The 23,905-nt window shown below is 44.5% G+C and overlaps 1 protein-coding gene across 9 annotated transcripts in view; it reads right to left on the bottom strand.

The window, feature by feature from the left end:
• The window catches only part of CACNA1B (calcium voltage-gated channel subunit alpha1 B), a 326,623-nt gene that overhangs the window by 127,426 nt on the left and 175,292 nt on the right, over positions 1–23,905 (bottom strand). For all 9 annotated transcript variants that reach the window (XM_088664972.1, XM_088664973.1, XM_088664966.1 and 6 more), the window contains 6 exons: positions 18,513–18,602; positions 15,703–15,912; positions 7,529–7,641; positions 3,296–3,408; positions 2,986–3,117; positions 555–627 (listed from right to left, as the gene is read on the bottom strand). In XM_088664972.1, coding sequence (XP_088521098.1) covers positions 555–627; positions 2,986–3,117; positions 3,296–3,408; positions 7,529–7,641; positions 15,703–15,912; positions 18,513–18,602 — 731 coding nt within the window. The remainder of the gene's footprint in view (positions 1–554; positions 628–2,985; positions 3,118–3,295; positions 3,409–7,528; positions 7,642–15,702; positions 15,913–18,512; positions 18,603–23,905) is intronic.

Here is a 23,905-nt window from a genome sequence, read left to right as displayed (position 1 = left end):
CTTGGCCAACAAGAGGTGGGGGACTTAACCATCTGGCCGCCTGGCCAGATCCAGTTCCCCACCTCTTGCTTATCTCTTGGCTTCAGTCTCCATCCCAAACTAATTACAATATGGATACAATATTATTGGCCTATTTGTCAAGGCTGTGGCTGAGAGCCCTGGAGCTAAGGTTGAACGATGAGCTGAGGTTAAATAAGTTGGATATGTTTAGCCTAGGGGAGGAAAAGTGTGATTAAGAGACAGCCTCATAGCCATCTTCAAATATTTTGATGGGGTTGTTCCATAGACAATGGCAGACATGTGTTTTCAGTTGCTTGAATCACTGTGCTCAGATTACAAGGGAATATGACTAAGTATTAGAAAGCTGTTTGACAGTGGGACAGACTGCCTCAGAAAGCAGTGGGCTCTCCTTGATTAGAAGCTTTCAAGCAGAGGCTGGATGGCCCCCTATCAGACATGCAGAAGCAGCAGATTTCCTGCATCAGCAGTGGGGGGGACTATATGATCTCTGAGGACCCTTCAGCTCTTTTGCACCAAGTCAAGAGTGCCCTTACCTGAAACACAGTTAGAATAGCAGTGGGGAAAGTATCAAAGTTTGTGGTTGGTGTTTCGTCATTAAAATGAAACCTAGAAAGAGGCAGAAAATGAATATTAATGGCAGGGTAGAATGCTAATAATCTTTTAAGAGCTACCTTGCTGGATCAGACCAAAGGTCCATTTACTCCAGCATACGGGCTCTTACAGTGGGCAGCTATATGCCTTTGGGAAGCCTTCAAGGAGGGCTTGAAGGCAAACGACAACCCCATGATTTGTGCCCCCCCTCCCCAAGTGACTGGTATTCAGAGGTACAACTGGGACTTGCAATAAAATGTTGCAGCAGGGAGTGTGCCTGTTCAGGGTTCAAGCCAGCCAGCTATGCCCTTCTCCAGGATGCTCCATAACATTCTCCCTCCCACCAGTCTTCTGTCTGAGCATGCTCAGCCTTCAATAGTCTGTTTTTTTGGGGTGGGGTGGGGAATCCTGCTCCCTCCAAGAACACCCACTTGACACCATTATGACATCAGATGTTTGGCAGGTGGGTGGTCTTCCTAACTGTCAAAGGTGGACTGTGGAGTGGAGGGGGATCTGGCCCATTGGGCAAAAATAGCTAGTGCCTTATTTTCAGGAGCGGTGGCAAATGGTCCCACCTTATTGCTCTGCTCAACAGTTTGGTAAGCAACATTTTGCACCAACTGCAGTTTCCAGGCAGTCTTCAAAGACAGCCACTCATTTAATGACCTATGGTGGATGGAAGGATGCAACTTGTTTCTCTATAGATATATGGCTTAAAGAAGTTGTGTTTCTTGCCATTTCTGAAAAAAACTGTCATAAAATACATGTCACCAGGGATGATGTGGATCCCTCCAACTTTGCTTCTGCTTGGGGGCTGATTGTGATTTATATGACTAAACAATATTAATGGTTGGCACATTCCCACTAAATATGAGCTTAATTGGCAACATTCATGAATATTTGGGAGGTTTGGTGCAAGTATGAATCTTGTGTTGTTGTTACTATTATTACTATTACTATTAATATTATTTATTAAATTTGTAGACTGCTCTTCATCAGAAGATCTCAGGGCAGTTAACAACAGAAAAATACAAAATGAGAATAAAAAAGTTCATAATAAAACAAAACCAAATCAATAACCACCTTCCCACAGACACATTTTAAAAGCCACAGAATGTTAATCAGCCAAATGCCTGGTTGAAGAGAAACATTTTTGCCAGGTCCCTAAAGATATGTAATGAAGGTGCCAGGCGAACCTCCCTGGGGAGAGCATTCCAGAAACAGGAGGCCACCACAGAAAAGGCCTGTTCTTGTATTGCCGCCCTCCGGATCTCTCATGAAGGAGATACATGAAGACGGGCCTCACAGGGTGAATGCAGGGTCCAGGTCGATCCATATGGCGAGGGGCCATGAAGCATCGCGGTCCTGAGCCATTATGGGATTGTGTTCCACTAATGAATATATTTTAAGTCATTCATTCTTTTTAAGCTTTCTATAATTATTATTATTTTATTATCTTGTAATTTTAATTCTTCCTGTTTTTATGACTGTTTTTCAGTACAGCTAGAGTGAACCTAGAGAATCAGCAGCTTGCCACAACCAGCCCTTTGGCACTTTCTTCTCTATGAGGGCCACTTACATTTAAGGAAAGAGCTGGTGCTCTGATGTTTTTATTTTAACAATCTGTATGTAATGTTTTATATGTATAATGCTGTATATGTGTATGCATATATTTTCATTCTACTAGTAATGTTCTGATGTTCTGCCTTGTTAATAACTGTCCATTCTGAGTTACGTCTTCAAATCTTGGAATCCCCCTTCTTTTATCATTATTTTTTTAAGGGTAGCCCAATATAGAGTGCATCAAAGCAGTCCAAACTGGAGGTTAGTGATCTCCAGCATGGATTATTGAGGCCAAGTAGCCTTCGTCTAGCAGTGGCCATAACTAGTGCACCAGCCAGAGCTGGGTATAAACATTCATTGTCATTGAAGACACTTGAGCTTCCAGTGAGAGATTTGAATCAAAGAGTACTCACAGACTATGCACCATAAGATCATAAGAGCCCTACTGGTTCAGGCTGAAGGCCCATCTAGTCCATCATACTGCTCTCATAATGGTCAACCAGATGCCTACAGAAATCTGAAATGCAGGACATGAAACAACCCCACAGAGCTATTTAAAGGTGGTGAACCAGCTGGTTCTGTCCAGCTTGGAATTGGGAGAAACTAAGTCCGTCTACAACCTGTTGTGAGAGATTAGCAAAACATTCGGAGTGCAAAAATCTGAAACTGGAGCCAAAACTATCGCAAGTCCAGTAGGCAGCATGCCTATGAATACCAGTTGCTAGGAATCACAAGCGGGGAGAGTACTGTCCTTTGTAGCCAGACGCCCGTCAAAAGTTTATTGAGATTAATGTAGTGAATTGAACTTACTGTCCTCCAAAAAGCTGCATCCCCAGCAAAGCAAACACAACAATGAAGAGGAAGAGGAGGAACAGCAAGCTGATGATGGACTTCATTGAATTCAGCAAGGAGACCACCAGGTTCCTCAAGGAGTTCCAGTACCTGGGATTCCAAACCAAACCAAGCCAGTTAACGAATGCATCAGGATTTTTAAAAGTTGCATTTTCCAAGTGCCACACATCCCACACTAAATTCCAAGTGTTCACACATTCCAAGTGTTCACACATTCCACACTAAAAGAAAGAAAGAAAGAAAAAGGAAGAAGGAACTTAAAACATACTTGGTCACTTTGAAAATCCTCAGCAGCCTGAGAGCCCTCAACACGCTGATGCCAAAGGAGGTCCCGGGCTTCACTGCAGCCCAGATGACTTCGAAGATGCTCCCCACAATCACCTGCAAGAAACAAAAGGGTGATGGGCTGATGTGGGGGGGGGGAGCAGGTCTGATCATGGCCAATGAACAATTTCCAAAAAGAAGGGGTTGGAACTAAGGTTAGTCCTACTCAAAGTAGACCCACGGAAATTAATGGACCCCAGTGATGTCCATTGATTTCAATGGGTCTCCTCTGAACAGGAATAATACTGGCACCAACCCAATGGCCTAATTCTGTAAGATTCTTCAGTGTCTGCCTCAGGCAAGGACTGCACATTCAATCTTTCTATACAAGAGAGAGGCTTTCAAAAACTGAGGTAAAGTTGTTTTAATACCAAACAGCTGAAGAGGGTTTCTTTTTGGGGTGTGTGTGTTAATGGTTCTAATATTTCATAGTTCCATTGCTTATTGTGGTGCTTTATTTACGAATTAGGGACCCAGGTGGCACTTTGGGTTAAACCACAGAGTCTAGGGCTTGCTGATCAAAAGGTCGGCAGTTCGAATCCCTGCAATGGGGTGAGCTCCCGTTGCTCGGTCCCAGCTCCTGCCCACCTAGCAGTTCAAAAGCACATCAAAGTGCAAGTAGATAAATAGGTACCGCTCCGGCGGGAAGGTAAACGGCGTTTCCGTGCGCTGCTCTGGTTCGCCAGAAGCAGCTTAGTCATGCTGGCCACTTGACCCGGAAGCTGTCTGCGGACAAACGCCGGCTCCCTCAGCCTATAGAGTGAGATGAGTGCTGCAACCCGAGCCGGACACGACTGGACCTGATGGTCAGGGGCCCCTTTACCTTTACCTATTTACGAATTACATTTTGCCTTTTTATATCTTATCGCGCATCACCCTAGTCTCCCTTGGGAGGTAGGGTAATGTAGCAATGTAACTAATATATAAATAAATACCTGTAGTATAAATAAATAATATAAATAAATAATATAAATAAGAGTACATACATGTTTATCTGTATCTATCTAGTCCATGATTTGGTGCTTTATGTCCTGCTACAGTTATTGGTGTCCAGAAAAATCTCGGCTTTAAAAATGGTAACAATTCAAGTTTCTAGCTCTTTAAGACTATAAAGGCAGGTTTGAAAGACCTTCTGTAAATTATATATCCGATCTGGGAGCAAAAGATTGGGGTGGGTGAGAAGCACTTCATTCCACTAAATTCCTCCAAGGAGAGGAGAAATTGCCAACATTATTATGATTACTTTTTTAGGAGGCAGACAGGAGGCTCACCATCAATAGCCACATTGCTTCTTTCCCCCCTCCCTCCAGCCCCCTCCCCTCTTTGCTGCTATAAATGACAGCAGCAGTAGCAACTGTGTTGACAACCAGACACTATTTTGCATCCTCCACAATCACACCCAGGCCTAGCACCATCCAGGGGTATTGTGATAAGGGTTGCGTAGGTGGTCACCACCATCAAAACCCCTGCAAAATGGTCTGCTTTCTGAAGGGCCAGGTGTGTGAGAGGGGAGGAAAATCTCAATAAAGCCTCTCAGAAAAACTTGCAACCACTAATGTGGATTAGAACTCCCATCATATTAATGTCAAAGGATCAGGGCAGGTAATACAAATGCAGGCTGCGCTATCCTTTGCTTAGTCTTTTGAAGTGTGAATAAGTGCTGTGCCTCTGTGGCAGAGTATCTGCTTTGCATGCAGGTGGTACCAGGTTCAAACCCCAGCATTTCCAGGTAAGACTGGGAATATCCCTACCAGTGTAGACAATCCTGAGCTAGGTGGGCCAATGGTCTGACTCTGTAGAAGACAGCTTCCTATGTTCCTATGTCCTTCCATAAGGCTAAAAGTCGTCTTCTTCTTCTCTGGCAATCACTCGTAGCCGAGTAACATTGTCTTCCATGGATATAGTCTTAATGGTATGTCTGTAAGTGACTGTGGAGACAAATTCTGGATCCACCCATCCTTCCACAGGTGGAGCATAGGTTTCCGGGCGGGATTTGAACATGGTGAGGGTTTGGCAAATGTGCCTTCCTCTTAACTCATTTCTCCCTTTCGTCCTGAGTTCATGCTTCTTCAAAGCCCACAACACCTTTGGTAGAAGCTATTCTCCAACTGCAGTCCTCACAGGCCAGTGTTTCCTAATTATCCCTGCTTATACTGCATTTTTAAAGATTTGCCTTGAGAGCATCTTTAAACCTCTTTTGTTGACCACCAGAATTTTGCTTTCCATTCCTAAGTTGGAAATAGAGTAGTTGCTTTGGAAGATGACAATCAGGCATCCGCACAACATGACCAGTCCAATGAAGTTGATGTTGAAGAATAATTGCTTCAACACTGGTGATCTTTGCTTCTTCCAGTACACTAACATTAGTTTGCCTGTCTTCCCAAGTGATATGTAAAAAATTTTGGAGACACCATTGACGGAATCTTTTGAGGAGTTGGAAATGGTGTTTATAAGTGGTCCATGTTTCACAAGAGTACAGTAAAGTTGGAAGTACAATATCTTTGTAAACAAGCATTTTGGTTTCCCTGAGAATGTCCTGGTCCTCAAACATTCTGTGCTTCAATTGGGAGAAAGCTGTGCTCGCAGAACTCAGCTGATGCTAGATTTCTGCATCAATGTTGGTCCTTATGGAAAGATAGGTAGGAAAAGTAATTGACACTTCCCAATGTTACACTATTAACATAGCTGCCAAGTTCTCCCCTTTTTTAAGGGAAATTCCCTTATGCTGAATAGGCTTCCTTGCGAGAAAAGGGAAAACTTGGCAGCTATGTATTAAGTTGGATTTGTGGTACTGCGAAGGGGTTGTTTTGTGCTTATTGATGCAGCACTTTGGTTTTTTGGATATTGAGCAATAGACCACAAGCTTCTGCAAAGATATTTGGGGTGGTTTGGAGGTCGTCCTCTGAGTGTGTGTATACACTATGCCATCAGCATATTGAAGCTCTATGATAGAGGTTATGGTAACCTTACTCTTTGCTTTCAGCCTACTCAGATTAAAGAGCTTTCCATCTGTTCGATATATGATTTCTACCCCAGTGGGGAGTTTCCCTTTGGCAATGTGTAGGATCATGGCAGGCGATGAAAATAATAGTTGGGATGATTATGCATCCCTGTTTAATGCCTGATCCCACTGTGAATGGTTCACTTTGAGAGCCAGAGTGGGCTCTGACTAAAAGTGGTGGACTGCCTGCAGTACCCCAGGTGAGAGGTAAGGTGGAGCACCTGAATGTGGGAAGGTTGAGTCTTGGTTCCAAACCACTGGAAACAGATCTGTCTGAAGTATGTGGATGCTTTGTAAACTACCTTTTATTTCTGTTTTGAGAAATTCTCTTCTGGTAACTTTTTTGGGGTGATAAATTAGGTTGGTTTATTTGTATTCTTTTATGCAAACTTGCATGGACTAATTTTTTGTATATTTATTTATTCATGTTGTGAGCCACTTTGGGTAAAATTTTATGGGAAAGTGGAATACAAATAGAAGAAGAAGAAGAAGAAGAAGAAGAAGAAGAAGAAGAAGAAGAAGAAGAAGAAGAAGAAGAAGAAGAAGAAGAAGAAGAAGATATGTTGCATCATATATCACTGGCTGCTCTTGTACATTTTCCATCGTGTTGCTTTGTCAAACTACAAAATACTGCCAGCCCTCAAGAGGCTACAAGAAAGCAACAAATGGGAATGTATACAACTGGGGGATGGAAGGAGCTGGGGAAACATAATATGAGCCATGGGAATCACAGAGGGAGGTAGTGCTTGATCCCAGTGGGATCAGCAAATGATGATGAATTAGCAAGTGATAAAATGGCTCTTCCCCACCCCATAGGAAGCCCAAGTTGAAGAGTTAATTACCAGTTCTGCATGCAGTGGTGCAAGAGTGAGACAGCTGCACCCAGAGGAGCAACTCAGGATTCTCTAAATACTAGAATGTTTAAAACTCTGTTGACTGGAGGCATCCATCTGAGGCATCTCCAGGACTGGCTGGAAGTGCCCCCTGCCTGAAATCCTGCAGAGCAGCTTCTGATCAGGGTAGACAAATCTGAGATTGATGGACCAGCAGTCTGGCTCAGTATAACATAACTTCCTATGCTGAGAATCAGGACTGACTCAGGGAGTAGAGTATTCAGAATATCAAGGCTGCAAAGGCTTGACTTCAGCCCATCTATTCTCACCCAAGATTTCTTACCCCAAAGTCAAAGCAGTTGAATGAGGAATGGAAATAGTTCCTTGGCCCCAGGCCATACATCTTCAGAGACATCTCTGTGAGGAACAGGCCGAGGAAGACAAATTCTGCAAAATCTGGAAGAAACAGCAAAAGGTGAAATCAATGATACATATCTGCAGAATTATTTCCTGATATTAGGATGATACCTCTCCTGGATGTAGAGCAGATCCTGCTAGCAGAAAATAATTTTCTGCTGCATGGGAAAGCAGATAATTAGTACATAATAGTGAAGTATTTTTAGAGCTCCCAAATCTGGATGTGCTGACTCTCCAAAAACCCATCCTGTCCAACTAATAATAACAACAACAACAACAACAAATTATTATTATTATTATTATTGCAACTCTGGGCGGCTTCCAGCCAAATATTAAAAACAATACAGCATCAAATATTAAAAGCTTCCCTAAACAGGGCCGCCTTCAGTTGTCTTTTAAAAGTAAAATAGTTGCTTATTGCCTTGACATCTGCTGGGAGGGCATTCCACAGGGCAGGCGCCACTACTGAGAAGGCCCTCTGCCTGGTACCCTGTAGCTTGGCTTCTCGCAGTGAGGAAACCACCAGAAGGCCCTCGGCACTGGACCTCAGTGTCCGGGCAGAACGATGGGGGTGGAGACGCTCCTTCAGGTGTACTGGACCGAGGCTGTTTAGGGCTTTAAAGGTCAGCACCAACACTTTGAATTGTGCTCGGAAACGTTATATATATAATGGGAATGGACTGAGCATAGACGGAGGGCTGACCAGAAATGTCCAACAGCCATCCAAATTATCGGGGATGTTCAAATTACTGCCCTCATTAGAACAGGATGTTGCTGTTTCTGGTCAAAGATTCCAGGGCCGTCTTGAGCAGATCGCACGCCCTGGTGCTGAGGGGCGGAGATCACTCCGCCGCCCACCCCACCCTCACAGGGTGCAATTGGTTTCCATGCGGCTTTGCCACGCAGCACCCTCCTTGCCAGGCCGGCGCCCCGCTTACCAACCCCACGCCATGGTGCACTGCGCCACCGGGGGTCTGCGGAGAGCCGGCCCTGAAAGATTCGAATCTGTTCAGTGTTTAGCCTTGCTGCGTAGCTCTACAACCCTATCCAAGCTGCACTGAGTTCCATGCCAACTGAGGGGAGGGTGTTCCTGTCTAACACAGAGTGTACCCCTCTGCTCAGTCTCCCCCTCTAAAGGTCAGCAGCCACCAGACTAGAGGGCAATAGTTTCTACGAAGCTGGCCTTATCAATCAGCCTCCAAGTTTCCCCGGGTTCCCTCTGAAGCCACCACAGTTAGGGTAGGACCTGAGTGTAACAGCATGCTCCGCACTTGTACTTCAGGGACATGCAGCCTCCATCAGTGGAAGCAGAACATGGCCATTCAGAAAGAGAAAAATCTCAAAAATTTCTAGGGGGATTTTGGTTTGCATGGTCAACCTGCATCCCTGGCACCACTATTTGTTCTGAGCCCTGGCATTGGCCAACCTTTACGAAGGAGATTATGTTAAATCAAGGGAGCAAAGATTGGTTCCAGTGATCATCAATCCACTACTCCTGCCAATGGCTCCTATTTCTACCCACTCCTTCAGTTGATGCGTCAGGATGAGGATTTGTTTTGGCCCATTGGATTGAAAAATGCAATTCTTGGTTGCTGGTCTTGCTCTGGATTTAATTTAAGCTACCTTAAACAGAAGGGACCCAGGTGGCGCTGTGGTTAAACCACTGAGCCTAGGGCTTGCTGATCAGAAGGTCGGCGGTTCGAATCCCTGTGACGGGGTGAGCTCCCGTTACTTGGTCCCAGCTCCTGCCAACCTAGCAGTTCGGAAGCACGTCAAAATGCAAGTAGATAAATAGGAACCGCTACAGCGGGAAGGTAAACGGTGTTTCCGTGTGCTGCTCTGGTTTGCCAGAAGTGGCTTTGTCATGGTGGCCACATGACCTGGAAGCTGTATGCTGGCTCCCTCAGCCAATAATGCGAGATGAGCGCGCAACCCCAGAGTCGGTCACGACTGGACCTAATGGTCAGGGGTCCCTTTACCTTTACCTTAAACAGAAGCATTTCATGAAACCATGGGATGAGAAGAAGGGAGTGCATGGTAAAAGGCAGGGGTTTGTGATAAACAATTTAACTTAATTTAGAAACCTGTGCTCCTGGCAAAGGCCATGCTGGTCACTTTCCTACCCAATATATTTGAATTAGGTAATTAGCATCGTGTGTGTGTGTGTGTGCGTGTGCGCGCGCGTGTGTGTGTGTGTCAATCAGTGACAAGACTAATTCTATTTTCATGCTGTCACATAGTCTAAGGTCATTAGGATCAGGCACAAGAGATGGTACTACAGGTCTTTCCTGTCCCACAAAGACTGTGAACACTTATGCAGAGAAGGAGATCCATCAGCATCCAGTTTTTGGCTGACCCACTTCTTGAAATGACACCTAAAATATTCAGCAGACATAAATAAGCATGCTTGTTTCTGATGCTTCCCTGTGCTCTGCATACTGATATCCACAGGGAACCAGACTGAGACATCAAAGGCAAACACAAAATCATCAAGAAACTAATTGCATTAATGTAGGCTCTGCATAGAGTACACAGCTGGATGGGATGGATTCTGTTCATAAGGTTTCTAGGGGGCAAACCATGATCCTCCAGTGGTTGCTGGACTACAACTTCCATCATGCCTGACCTTGGGCCATGTTGGTTAGGGTTGATGGGAGCTGGAGTCCAATGCCATCATTAGGGCCACACCATTCACCATGGTTTGCGTGAAGGACACCTTTCCTTCATCTGTCCAGAATCTCCAGCTAATTGATTTCACTGGACGACACTAGGTATGCCACATTATGCATCCCAGTCTTCATTTCATAAAATTTGTATACCTCAATGTGGTTTGCACAAAGAATAAAACAATGAAATTATCAGTAAAAAAAACAACAACAGTGGAAAACTATTTAAATAGTTCAAAAAATAATAATTAAAACCAATGATGAGATAAAAACAGATTAAAGCACACATCAGCATTCAGTGTAGTTGGGTGGATGTGCCTAAGGGTAAAAGGGTTTCGGCAGGTGTGTAAAAGAGTATATTGAAGGCTCCTGCCTAATGTCAATAGGCAAGGAGTTCCAAAATGTAGGTGATGCCACACTAAAATGTCATTTTCTTATGAATGTAGAATGGGTATTATGTGGCATCTGTAAGAGTACCAGTTCCATAGACTGAAGCAGTCAGGTGGGCATATGTGGGGTAAGATGATTGTTAAAATGGCTGAAAATGGCTAGCCTTCCTTCATAAGCAAGACACTCAAGTCTCTTGATCCTTCAATAAAGCATGCTTATAAACACCAGTGGAATCGGTGTTCTGCTATTGTGGAAATCCACACAATCCAAACATGTGCAAACCAGATTCTCTTTGGTGGGGTTAGCCTGCTGGCTATACAAAGATGAAACGAGACACATCTCATATTTTTCCTTTCCCCTTTTTTTGCTAAGCACCTTTTCAGTTCCTTTTTCAAAATGCTTGGAAACAGTTGGAAATGTCAAGCTGAGAAAGTTAATCAGAGCGTTTCAACAAACAGAAAGTAGAAAGGAGGTAGAGATGGGGAGTTCTGAGGAATCACCGCAGACCCGCAGGCTCTCAGCACCATTGAAGTTGATTTGTAACGTAATTAAATTCTCCCTAGAGGGAGAGACATGATTGAATTAGAGGTGCCCAAATCACGCTTACAGTGTTACCAATCCTCCCAGAGCAAACTCTGCTCCCTTCCTGGCTGAAGTTCACACATCTTGTCCAAAGTCCAATTACAATCACTTTCTAGAAAGCTGTCTAATTAGGAGGCAACCCTGCTCTTCTAATGTGCTCCCAGTGAGAAGCATTACGGGGCACTGATGCTAAAGCTTTGCACTAAACATTGTGCAAAAATGTTCTCCCCTTGTTGGCTCCTAATAATTTATCGGGGTTAATTCATTAGAAGATAATAATATCCTGCTGGAGAAGACTATGGGTTGAATTCATAGTCTGAATCAGACTATGGCAAATCTGCTCACATCACTCTGATGCATAGAATCATAGAATCATAGAGTTGGAAGAGACCACAAGGGCCATCCAGTCCAACCCCCTGCCAAGCAGGAAACACCATCAAAGCATTCCTGACATAGGCCTGTCAAGCCTCTGCTTAAAGACCTCCAAAGAAGGAGACTCCACCACACTCCTTGGTAGCAAATTCCACTGCTGAACAGCTCTTACTGTCAGGAAGTTCTTCCTAATGTTTAGGTGGAATCTTCCTTCTTGTAGTTTGAATCCATTGCTCCGTGTCCGCTTCTCTGGAGCAGCAGAAAACAACCTTTCTCCCTCCTCTATATGGCATCCTTTGATATATTTGAACATGGCTATCATATCACCCCTTAACCTTCTCTTCTCCAGCCAAACATACCCAGCTCCCTAAGCCGTTCCTCATAAGGCATCGTTTCCAGGCCTTTGATGCTGTGCCTAAGCAAAAATTGTCCTACGAAAACACGTGTCTTTAACCCCGCCAAAGCTAGCACGTTTTTATTTTTATTTTTGCATTCACTGCTAAGTCTCAGGAGAGCCATTTCTGCCCACCCCCTACCCTCACCATTCTATTTATCTGCAAACAGAAGCGAAGAACAAAAATAATAATAATAAATACTAAGAATAATTAAATAACAACAACATCATTCCTGTCAAGATATGAAAGGTACGCACTATCTGCACTTTCCAGAAACAACTGAAGACATTTCTCCCCACCAATCTCCCCCAGCTGGTTGCATATGTATGTCTACTCTTTGCCATTAAAAAAAAATATATCTTCTGTTATTTCCCCCCTGCTATTTTGTAGCTGTTTCTAGCTGGGGTTCTCTATTATATTTTCTTCATCACCTTGAAACAAGTGTGTAGAAGGGGATTAAACATCATCATCATTATTATTTAATATTCCATCAAACCTGATTTAAGCATATATATTCCTAGAAGGAAGTCCAGATAGGTGTGTAAATGAAACTGCCAATTTTAAGCCATGTGTTTAAACAAAGAAAGGGCAGTTCCAAGAGAGGCTCTTAGAACCTAGGTAATTAAGAACCACCCTCATTCCAACTAATTTTCTCCATGCTGTAGAAGTGTAGATATTAGAGAGACCTGGATAAACTTTTTGGTTTTGTTCAAATATATCAATATGAAAGAAAGAAAGAAAGAAAGAAAGAAAGAAAGAAAGAAAGAAAGAAAGAAAGAAAGAAAGAAAGAAAGAAAGAAAGAAAGAAAGAAAGAAAGAAAGAAACCACAGAAGTACTTGAAGGTTAGATAAACAACTGAGACCAATTTAAATGAATTTTGATTCTCCTGTCAAAGGGCTTGTGTTTAGAATGACAGCACACAGTGTGTAACAAGGACTGAGAGATTGTGGGTGGGGATGGGGGGCTCATTTAATCTCACTGTAAACAAGTGGTAAAGTGACAATAAAGTATTTCTATTTCTTTTCTTTTCTAGAAAATGAAAATATTTCACTAAAGAGCAGGCATAGCTGCCAAGTCCGGGTCGTAAAGATCCGGGATCGGCAGCGCACGCATGACCGAAAGTTGTGTGACGCAACTTCCGGTGGCACTTCGCCCTTCTATGGGCACCAAAAAATGGCGGCACCAGCGCCGGAAGTCGCTTCCACGCATGACCGGAAACACGTAAAAGCAACTTCCGGCGCCGGCGCCGGCATTTTCTGATGCCCATAGAAGGGCAAAGCACCACCGGAAGTCGCGTCACGCAACTTCCGGTCATGCGCGGAAGCGACTGCCGGCGCTGGCGCCGCCATTTTCTGGTGCCCATAGAAGGGCAAAGCGGCACCAGAAAAATGGCCGCCGGGCAGAAGCCAATTTAAGGGACAATACCGGCATTTTTCACCAAACGGGAGACCGCCGGGAAACGGTAAGCAAAAAGGGGTTTTCCAGGCGGATACGGGATACTTGGCAGCTATGAAGAGCAGGGCAAATAGCACAAATGAAAGGGTGTCCCTCTTCTTTGGGCTCAGCTGAACATAAAAATAAGAAGAGCTCTAGTAGATCAGGCCACTGGCCCATCTATTCCAGCATCCTGTTCTCACAGTGGCTGATTAGATGCTTGTATGAAACCCACAAAGAGAAACAGAGCAGAAGAACACTCTCCCTCTCTTGTGGTTTCCAGCAACAACCTAAAGTTCAATCTGTGTGAGAGATCTCCCAAAGACTGGTTTTGAAGGCTCTGCAAAACACAGCTAAAGGATCCTCATGGGCTTTGGGGGCAAGGAAGTCATATCAGCTGTGTCAATCCTGAAGTTATCTAACCAAATCAGGAAGTTTTTCAACCCAACAGTGCTAAAACTTTAAATCCTTTCCATTTACCACATTCTTCCATGTATAACATGCCCCCATGTATAAGACGACCCCTAGTTTTGGAGTTGATGAGCTTTTTGGGGGGGGGGGGATTGCCCAGAGTTGTGGAGCTTTTTGCAGGGGGATGCTGAAAATGACTAACCCGACTATAAAACGCTGACAATTAATTGGTCCAGACATGTGCAGAAGCGACTTCCGGTGCTGGGCTGCCCGTGTCCACATGTCTGGGCACAGGAAATCGCTGTCCAGACATGCACAGAAGCAATTTCCGGTGCCCAGACATGGGCAGAGTGGCACCAGAAATCGGTTCTGGTGATTTCCGGCAGCACTCGGCAAGTAAGCGAGCAGCCACCTGCCAAACGAGGCATTTTCTGGGCAGCGGCTGGCTGCTCGCTTGTGGGGGGAGGGGCGCCGAGTGGAGCCTCCCTGGCCAGCAGGGAGGGAGAGGAGCTGCTTTGAAATCCGGGAAATCTATGGGATATCTACAATCCAGGATAGCAGTGGGAAACGGATTGAAATAAGGGGGTTTCCTGCAAAACAACGGGAGGGTTGACAGCTATGTCTATTGATGAGTTATGAGCTGGAATGTCTGTATTAGCTTCCTCCTTATACTGATCAAAGAACCTACAAGCTTCCCACATTTGCTCTTCTCCTTTAGCAATATCTACTTTCAGCCACATCTAGCTGCTGAATTCCTTTTTTCTTTTACCCGCTTTGCAATAAAAATGGCCCTTCTCCCCCTCCCAACCCGTATGTCAGCCCATCTAATTTTTCACTCAATTTGTAATTAACAAGAACATTGTTTCTGGCACCAGCTGGGAGATGAATATCAGCACATAAAAGTTATTTTTTAAAAAAACTAGAGTGAAAGCATTTCTCTACAAGCAAACTAATGGTTCCCCTTCTTTTGTGGGTGGGTGGGGTTATAAAAGGATGGTGGCGTGCGCGCACCCCACTTAGCCCCAAATGAAATAGGAAGCATATCTTATCAAACTGTCTGGCCCCCACAGCCTTATTACTTCTGCTGTTTGATTCTGAAAAAGAACAGAAAGCTCACAAACCGAGAGAGTCTCTTCTCTAGTTTAAATCTTACAAAAGAGGTAGCATTTTGAAGTTGTGTTGTTGTTGTTGTTGTTGTTGTTGTTGTTGTTGTTGTTGTTGTTTTGCTTCACACATGAGCCTTGCTTTGACTTCAATATCTCTGGCACCATATAGATGTAATTTCAATTTGCCCCATATGAATGGGTTGGTATTTGAGGACACTCATGAAGCAGCTGGTTCCTGCCCTCATCTTTTCCCTGCCCTTCTCTAAACTCTACAGTTGGAGGTATATATATATATGTATATGTATATCTCCAATCGCATGGGTAGGCAAACTAAGGCCCGGGGGCCGGATCTGACCCAATCACCTTCTAAATCTGGCCCGCGGATGGTCCAGGAATCAGCATGTTTTTACATGAGTAGAATGCGTGCTTTTATTTTAAATGCATCTCTGGGTTATTTGTGGGGCATAGCAATTCGTTCATTTTCCCCCGAAAAAATATAGTCCAGCCCCCCCACAAGGTCTGAAGGACAGTGGACCGACCCCCTGCTGAAAAAGTTTGCTGACCCCTGTCCAACGGCCGGGGGGGGGGGAATGGCAGGGCATCATATCATGATTGTATTGGTGAGCCTGAATATTCTTTTTGAAAAATCCAAGAAGCTATCTGTTCATAGTTCCCCTGGGTCAGTCCCCAATCTGAGATGATGTCAAAGTTCAGGGCCAAAGTAATCCCAGAGCTTTACTTACACAGAGCAGTAGTGAGCCCCTCTGGCTGGTCATAATGCACAATGGCGACGCACAGGGTGTTAAGAGCCACAACACAGAGGACCACCCAGTAGAAGCTCTGCGCTTTCACCATGCGCCGGATGAAGAACCGGAACATCTTTTCTTTCCTACGGAAGTAGGAGGAACTCTCATTCTTGCCGCTCTTCAGGCTGGCCCGGGCAAATGGTGAACCTGTGAGCATTGGAAAGACACAAACTTAAAGCAGAGTTGAGAGACCTTTCTTCAGGCCACCAAGGCTGCACTACTCCAACCAGATACATAGGAACCTGCTCAACTGTCTGGATATTCGGGCACCTGAAATGTACCCAGCAATGCTTCTCTGGAACACTGCACTGAAATGACTTCCATAGCATTTTTACATTGATAATTTTACTGAGCTGGTTGCAAGGCTTCATAGAAAACTTTTATATAATTACAAGTTTCCATGAAAATATGCTGACCTAGGGGTGCAAGCCTTTTGCTGGCTGTTAACCGGACGACTTGCTCAGTAATTCCCTGAAAATTGTCTGCAAGGACCTCACAATTACTTTTTCAAAGCATTATGATAATTGACTCTCTCTCTCTCTCTCTCTCTCTCTCTCTCTCTCTCTCTATATATATATATATATATATATATAAACACCTTGGTAACATGAGTGAAAGAAACGGCACCTTAAAAAACAACAACACTACAGCTGCAATCTTAACACACTTGCCTGGGAATAAACTCCTCTGAATTAAACGCAACTTATTCCTGAGCAGACATAGGAACATTAGCAGATGCCTTATTCCAAGCCAGACCACTCCTCCATATTGCACAGTATTGTTTACTCTAACTTAAGGTTTCCATATGTCTGGTTTTCCCCAGATATGTCTTCTTTTTAAAGTTCACAATTTCAGCCTGGGTAGATTTTTAAAATTATACAAAATGTCCAGTTTTGGTTGTTGCTGCTGCCTGATTATGTCTGTTCCATGTGCTTGATGAGGCCGCTGGCCCTGCACGGTGGCAGCGATGGCTGCTCCTGATGAAGAGGGGGCACCCGGCACCAGCACAGATGCTGCTTTAGAGAGCTGTGCAGCTTTATCATAGGCAGATGCTAAAGTTGCCAGGGAAGGTCCAGTGGCTGAGGCAGCAGCTTACAACAAGCTTGCAATATGCAGCTGCAGCACTGGCAGCGGACAAGGCAACTTCAGCAGTATGGTGTAAGGTTACCAGACATCCCCATTGAAGTTGAAAAGTGTCCCTGGATTCATTGAAAAAAAATCTGGTAAGCTTAGTATGGTGGGCTCTGCAGCAACCAGCTAATTGATTGGAGGGTCAGTGATCTGGGTGGGAGATTGGATAGATCGGGGTGCAAACTGGACAGGGTGGTGGAAAACAAAGGCTGAAGAGGGAGAGAGGCGTGGGCGTGGCTCTTGCAGCAGTCAGGAGGAACTGGTAAAGCTGGGAGAGCTTTGCAGCCTCCACTTCCACACCAGAGCACAAGGGAGGGGGCGGAGAGGAGGGAGAACCGCTGAAAAATGAGAGGGGGGAGAAGTAAGCAGGATGGGGGAGGGAGGGAGCAAGGAGCTGGGAGGGAGAAGACGTTTGTGCAATCGGGGCAAGGAGGAAACCCACCAGATTGCCTCTGAATTGTTTAAAGCCCTGGATCTGTAGGCATATGTTTTGTTTTGTTTTTATCTCTAAAATATGTTAACCCTATACTAACTGGCAGTGGCTTTTCAGGGTTTTTAGAAAGATTGTCTCTCCCAGCCATGTCTGGAGATGCCAGAGATTCAACATGCAACCTTCTGCATGCAATCAGATGCTCTGCTACCAGACCATTGGCATAGTTAGGATTGCACACTTACAGTAATGTCAGCTGACTGGCAAGTGGTTTGGGGGAAATGATCTGGTGGGCTCAATTTGAACCCTGGACAGGCCAAGATTGACCCATGAGCTGATTCCGCATCCCTGCTCTAAGATGGTTACATTTTATGATGGAACTCAAAAGAAGCCTACACAACACCCATCTTCCATTAACAAGGTGCAATGCCAGTCGTCAATTCAGTAGCAAACTCTGTGTCACAGTCCGGTTGGTGGGCAGTTGAAGCCCTGGCTGGGGACGTGAGGACCAGAGGCAAGATAGAGGTGTAGAAGCAGGAACAGGTGCAGGGCTGAGGGTCCAGTAGCAGACAGTCGCAGGGTCAAGGAGCAAGGCAGAGGCGAAGGTCTGGGAGTCAAGAAGCAAGGCGTCGGCAAGGCGAGGGTCCAAGGAGCAAGGCGTCGGCAAGGCAAGGGTCCAAGGGTCGAGGATCAAGGCGTCGGCAAGGCAAGGGTCCAAGGAGCAAGAGGCCAGAGGCAACCAGGCAGGGATAGCGTTGCTGTGGCAAAGAGCTGAAGGGAAATGCTGAGCTTTTATCCCTCCCAGCTCCTGCCACCAGGTGCAGAGAGGTATCAAGTGGCCTCACCTGACTGGTCACTCCTTGCCTCTCCAGCACAAGCTGAGGCCTCACCTGAGTGGCCACTCCTTGCTTCTCCAGCACAAGCTGAGGCAGGCCCTAGTCCTGCAAAGCACTACAGGCCCCAGAGCCTGACTCCTGCCCATACTCCTGACACTCTGCTCACTTATGAGACTAACATTGCAAGTTCGATCTACTTCCTTTGGTTCTCTTTAGGCTTCACCACATTCTCATGAGGGTACCTAGCTTAGTTGTTTCATGAGACAATCTATCTAATAATAATAATAATAATAATAATAATAATAATAATAATAATAATAATAAATTGGTATATTAAACCTTACACTTACCAACAGAACAAACATCTGTGAAGTGGTCCTCCCCTTCTTCAGCATGGATCAGGTCATTTTTGCTCTTCTTGATTGTGGCTCTTTTCAGCACTAATGCAAAAGGGAGGAAAAAAGATGAGAAAAGGTGGTTAGGATCCGGCAACAGATAAACCCTCTCAACTCACACAAGCTTAGAGACCCAAATTGCCTCTCCACCTGGAGGCCAGAACAGCCACACACCACTAAGCCATTAGAAATCAATCTGCCAACAGCTTCCCTCACAGATTCTTTTGCCAGGGGTCATAATTTAGTTAGCCTTTCAGCTATGCTCAGCCCCCTCCATCTGCCCATGAACATCTTAAAATGAAAAGAGAGGGGAAGAGGCAAGGAGAGGGTGGGCAGCCTTGCAGATGCATCACACATTACTTCTTCCTTTACCAGGCATACAGGATCAGTGAAATAATAAATTATAATAATAAGTTTTTATTTATACCCCGCCCTTCCCCTTCAAAACCGGCCTCAAGGCGGCTGACACCAACAAAACCACAACAAAAAGTAAAAAAAAAGAAAAAAGAAAAACAATTAGTTAAAATACAGGTTAAAATACAATTTAAATTTTAAATTTTAAAATGCAGCCTCATTTTAAAATGGCCCAAATCAAAACCATAAGGGAGGAGAACATAGGGGTCAGACTGAGTCCAGGCCAAAGGCCAGGCGGAACAGCTCCGTCTTGCAGGCCCTGTGGAAAGATGTCAAATCCCGCAGGGCCCTGGTCTCCTGTGAGAAAGTGTTCCACCAAGTTGGGGCCAGTACTGAAAAGGCCCTGGCCCCAGTTGAGGCCAATCTAACAACTTTATGGCTCGGGAATCTGCAAAATGTTGTTATTTGTGGACCTTAAGGTCCTCTGCGGGGCATACCAGGAGAGGCGGTCTCGTAGGTACGAGGGTCCTAAGCCACATAGGGCTTTAAAGGTCAAAATCAACACCTTAAATCTGATCCTGTATTCCATCGGTAGCCAGTGCAGCTGGTGAAGCACTGGATGAATGTAGTCCCGCGGCAGGGATCCCGTAAGGAGCCTCACCGTGGCATTCTGCACCCGCTGGAGTTTCTGGTGAGCTTCACGGGCAGCCCCACGTAAAGAGAGTTACAATAATCAAGCCTGGAGGTGACCATCACATGGATCACTGTGGTCAGATCAGCGGCGGGGGGGGGGAAGGTAAGGGACCAACTGCTTGATACGGCAGAGACGGAAAAATGCCACTTTAGCTGTGGCTGCCACCTACATATATGCTCCTACAAGAAACTCCTACAAAAGAAGAATGGATGAGCAGAACTTATAAGAAGAACTTATAAGAAGATGGACTATGCAGAAATGGCAAAGTTAACAGCTGAATTGAGAGAACCTAATGATGACAGCTTTGTGGAATAATGGAAGCCTTTTTGGACTATTTAAAGAAATATTATAGTATGATGAATTCAGGAGCATTTGAGGATTTGAGGCATGAGCAGCAGAAAGAATTAGCACTTACTGTAATTTTGTTATAAGAGCTAGAAGACAGAGTGCAGCAAAGGGGAAGAAAATAAAATCACCAAGGAAAACAGAATGGAAAGTATTAAAAATGTATTGAGGAGTATATGTGGAAATATTTCTTTTTCCTTGAAATTTAATTTTAAAATGTTAGAGAGAGAGAGAGAGAGAGAGAGAGAGAGAGAGAGAGAGAGAAGGATGCAATACTTTATAAATTTGTATTACTAAGCCATGAAGTAGGTTCACTTCATATCTGTTAGGAAAAAATATATTTATTTGTTTTGAAAGTTGTAATAACACATAGTGACTGTAACTGAAAATCCAAGAGTGCAGTAGCAAAAGAGAGAAGAGAAGAGAAGAGAGGAGGAGGAGGAGGAGGAGGAGGAGGAGGAGGAGGAGGAGGAAGAAGAAGAAGAAGAAGAAGAAGAAGAAGAAGAAGAAGAAGAAGAAGAAGAAGAAGAAGAAGAAGAAGAAGAAGAAGAAGAAGAAGAAGAAGAAGAATCAAGATATTCATATTTCCCTAGCTGGTGTGGATGGTGAATGTTGGGCATCTAAATCTGAAGCATAAGAAATAAAATCTCACCAGATGACACAGAAGTCTGGGGACCCACAATATATTTGTTATTGTTTCTGCAACAGCCCAAATCCATAAGTTCTTATACCACAAAGAAAAATACATTTTGCAAAGTTCTCCATTAACAGACTATTGAAATCCTAGGTGCAACTTGCATCCATGTCAAAAGTTATTTAGACTAATGAGTTTTCATGTTATTAGTCCACATATTCAGTAATGATAATTGTGGAGAAACCTGAACAGGTGATTTAAACGTCTAATGTTCTTATAAAAGGCAGAAGTATTTTTGGTTTATGTAGATGATGGCTATGGAGGGAATGGTTGGTGAAAAGAAAATGGAGAAAGATATGTACAGTACTTCTGCCTCTGTCATAGCACTACAACTCAGAGTGCATCATAGAACTACTGAATTGGAAGAGACGTCTTCAAGTTCAGTCCTTCCATTCAATGCAGGATCTGCAATGCAGGGTGCAACTACTGCATCACTGACTGATGACTGAGTAGTACCACTGTCAAACAGCTCATCCCATTAAAACATTTCTATCCCATTAAAACATTTCTATCCCAGCCAACCTAGCAGTTCGAAAGCACATCAAAATGCAAGTAGATAAATAGGAACCGCTACAGCGGGAAGGTAAACAGCGTTTCCATGTGCTGCTCTGGTTTGCCAGAAGCGGCTTTGTCATGCTGGCCACATGACCTGGAAGCTATACGCTGGCTCCCTCGGCCAATAATGCGAGATGAGCGTGCAACCCCAGAGTCGGTCACGACTGGACCTAATGGTCAGGGGTCCCTTTACCTTTACCTTTTTATCCCAATTTTTAGCCATGGTCTACTTCCCTACAATTTTCATCCAAAAATCTTGCTCTCCAGAACAACAGAGAACAACAAGCCTGCTCATTTCCTACATGACATCTGAAGAGTGTTCTCTCCTGTGTCTCCCCATAAGCTTTTCCCAGTGAAAATGACTGGCAGTAATTTAAGGAGAAAACAAAGTGAATCAAATGAACTCCTTCTTCACAATGCAAAACAGATTTGTAGAATTTGCTGCTGCAAAATATAGCAGTGCCCCATTGCTTTCAAGTGGCTTTCATCTTTACTCTCAAGTTGCTTTATGGGGAGATTTGACAACGTTATGAAGGAAGAGAAGTCTGTCAATGGCTATTTGCCATGATGACTCTAAAGACCCTCCATGGTGAGGCAGTATATCAGAAGCCTGCTACTGGGAGGCAACCATGCAGAAGTGATGTTGCATGCATGTCCTATTTGTAGGACTGCCAGAAGCATGTAGCTGGTCACTCTTGGAAACAGGATACTGGATGAGATGGACCTTAAGTCTCATCCTACAGAGCTCTTTTTATGTTCCTAGTCAAGCCCATTTCTAGTTTCACCTACAGTAGGGATGGGGAGTCTGTGGTCCTTCAGGTGGTTCTGGGCTCCAACTCCAATCCTCCCAAACCATTGACCATGTTGTCTGGGGCTGCAGTCCAGTAATCACCTGGAGTGCCTTGTGTTTCTCCTTCCCTGACCCTCCGGAAGTTATTGGACTTCAACTCCCATCAGCCCCTGCTAGGAAGGCCAATGGGCAGGGGATGGTGGAAGTTGTAGTCCAGCATCATATAGCAGGACACAGGGTTGGCAGCCCAGCTGTGGAGGCCATTGTGGTTAAGGCCTCACACACAACATTACCAAGCAACAGTAGAAGAAGCCATAGAAGCCAAGCCAAGCCAAGCCAAAGAAACATCAAACATTGAAAACTGGTATAAGTCCAGTCCAAACATGATCCTCGGGGGGGGGGGGCTCTTCTGTTGGAACCCACCCCAAGGTCTCCTCAAGAGTATCCTCTTGAGGCCGCCCTGGTGAAGGAGGATTCTGCCTGCTCCTCCAAGTCTTCATTCCATGGAAGGTGAGGTTGACATCCAGCTCTAGGTTAGAGCCAGAGATTTTTAATAAATAAATAAATCCAAGGCTTAAGACTTACTCATCAAACTTACACACACACACACACACACACACACACACACACACTGCCAGCATGGGAGGCCCAATCCAGACTGGTAGGTACTTTAGTATAAGACAGGGATGGAGAACCTGCGGTCTTCCAATGTTGCTGGAATACAGCTTCCCTTATTGATGAACTCTGACCATGCTCTTGGGATTTGCAGTCCAGCAAAATCTGTACTTCTGGATATATCTTTGTCACTAGAGGCTTGGAGTGCCTTTTACTAACTCTGGTTCAGCAGCTACAGCCATTCTCGGACAGGAATAGCCTGACCACTGTAGCCCTCTTTTTGGGAACCCTGAGGCAGGATAGCTGCAAAGCACTCTATGCGGGACACCCCCTGGGCCTGTCTTGGAGGCTCCAGCTGGTCCAGATGCCATGACAAGACCCCTGATGTGGGCACCTGGTCAATAACAGGTGACACCATTATTAAAACATCTGCACTGTTTACCCATCTACTTCTGAGCCAGGTTCAGGGTCTTTGTAGTAATCTGGAAAGTCCTGAATAACATGGGTCCAGTGTATCTCAGTGACCTCCTGAACCCTCATATACAACCTCAATCATTGAGATAAACTGCAGAAGCATCACTGGCTGTTCCTGGAGTTGGTAAGGCTCATTTGATAACAAGTACTAAGATTTAGCAGGCACCTTTGGTTTCAACTTTAACATGGTAACAACACACACAACGTAACAGGATGTTTTTGACTATGTAACTTCTATTTCAAACACTAGTCAACATGTAATATCTCACAAAGTGTAATTCCATAGACGAACACATGATGCAAACAGAACATATTGAGTGCGACCGATCAAGATTAGTACTTCAGTGTAAGGCAAGAATGGGGGACCTGCAGCCCTCCAGATATTTATTTATTTATAAATATTTATAAATATTTATATACCGTGGTACCTCGGTTTACAAACACAGTTGGTTCCGGAAGTCTGTACTTAACCTGAAGCGTACTTAACCTGAAGCGAACTTTCCCATTGAAAGTAATGGAAAGTGGATTAATCCGTTCCAGACGGTCCGCGGAGTACTTAAACTTAAGCGTACTTAACCTGAGGTGAACTTTCCCATTGAAAGTAATGGAAAGTGGATTAATCTGTTCCAGACGGGTCCGTGGAGTACTCAACCTGAAGCGTACTTAACCCGAGGTATGAGTGTAATTGGTTCTGGAAGTCCGTACTTAACCTGAAGCGTACTTAACCTGAAGCAAACTTTCTCATTGAAAGTAATGGAAAGAGGATTAATCCATTCCAGACGGTCCACGGAGTACCTAAACTGACAATTCTCAAACCAAGGCATACT

Source organism: Zootoca vivipara, chromosome Z2 (genome assembly GCF_965207765.1).
Source record: "Zootoca vivipara chromosome Z2, rZooViv2.hap1.1, whole genome shotgun sequence".
In the NCBI taxonomy this organism is placed as follows: Eukaryota; Metazoa; Chordata; class Lepidosauria; order Squamata; family Lacertidae; genus Zootoca; species Zootoca vivipara.
Note: the sequence above shows the minus strand (reverse complement) of the source record. Positions and strands in the feature narration are given on the sequence as shown.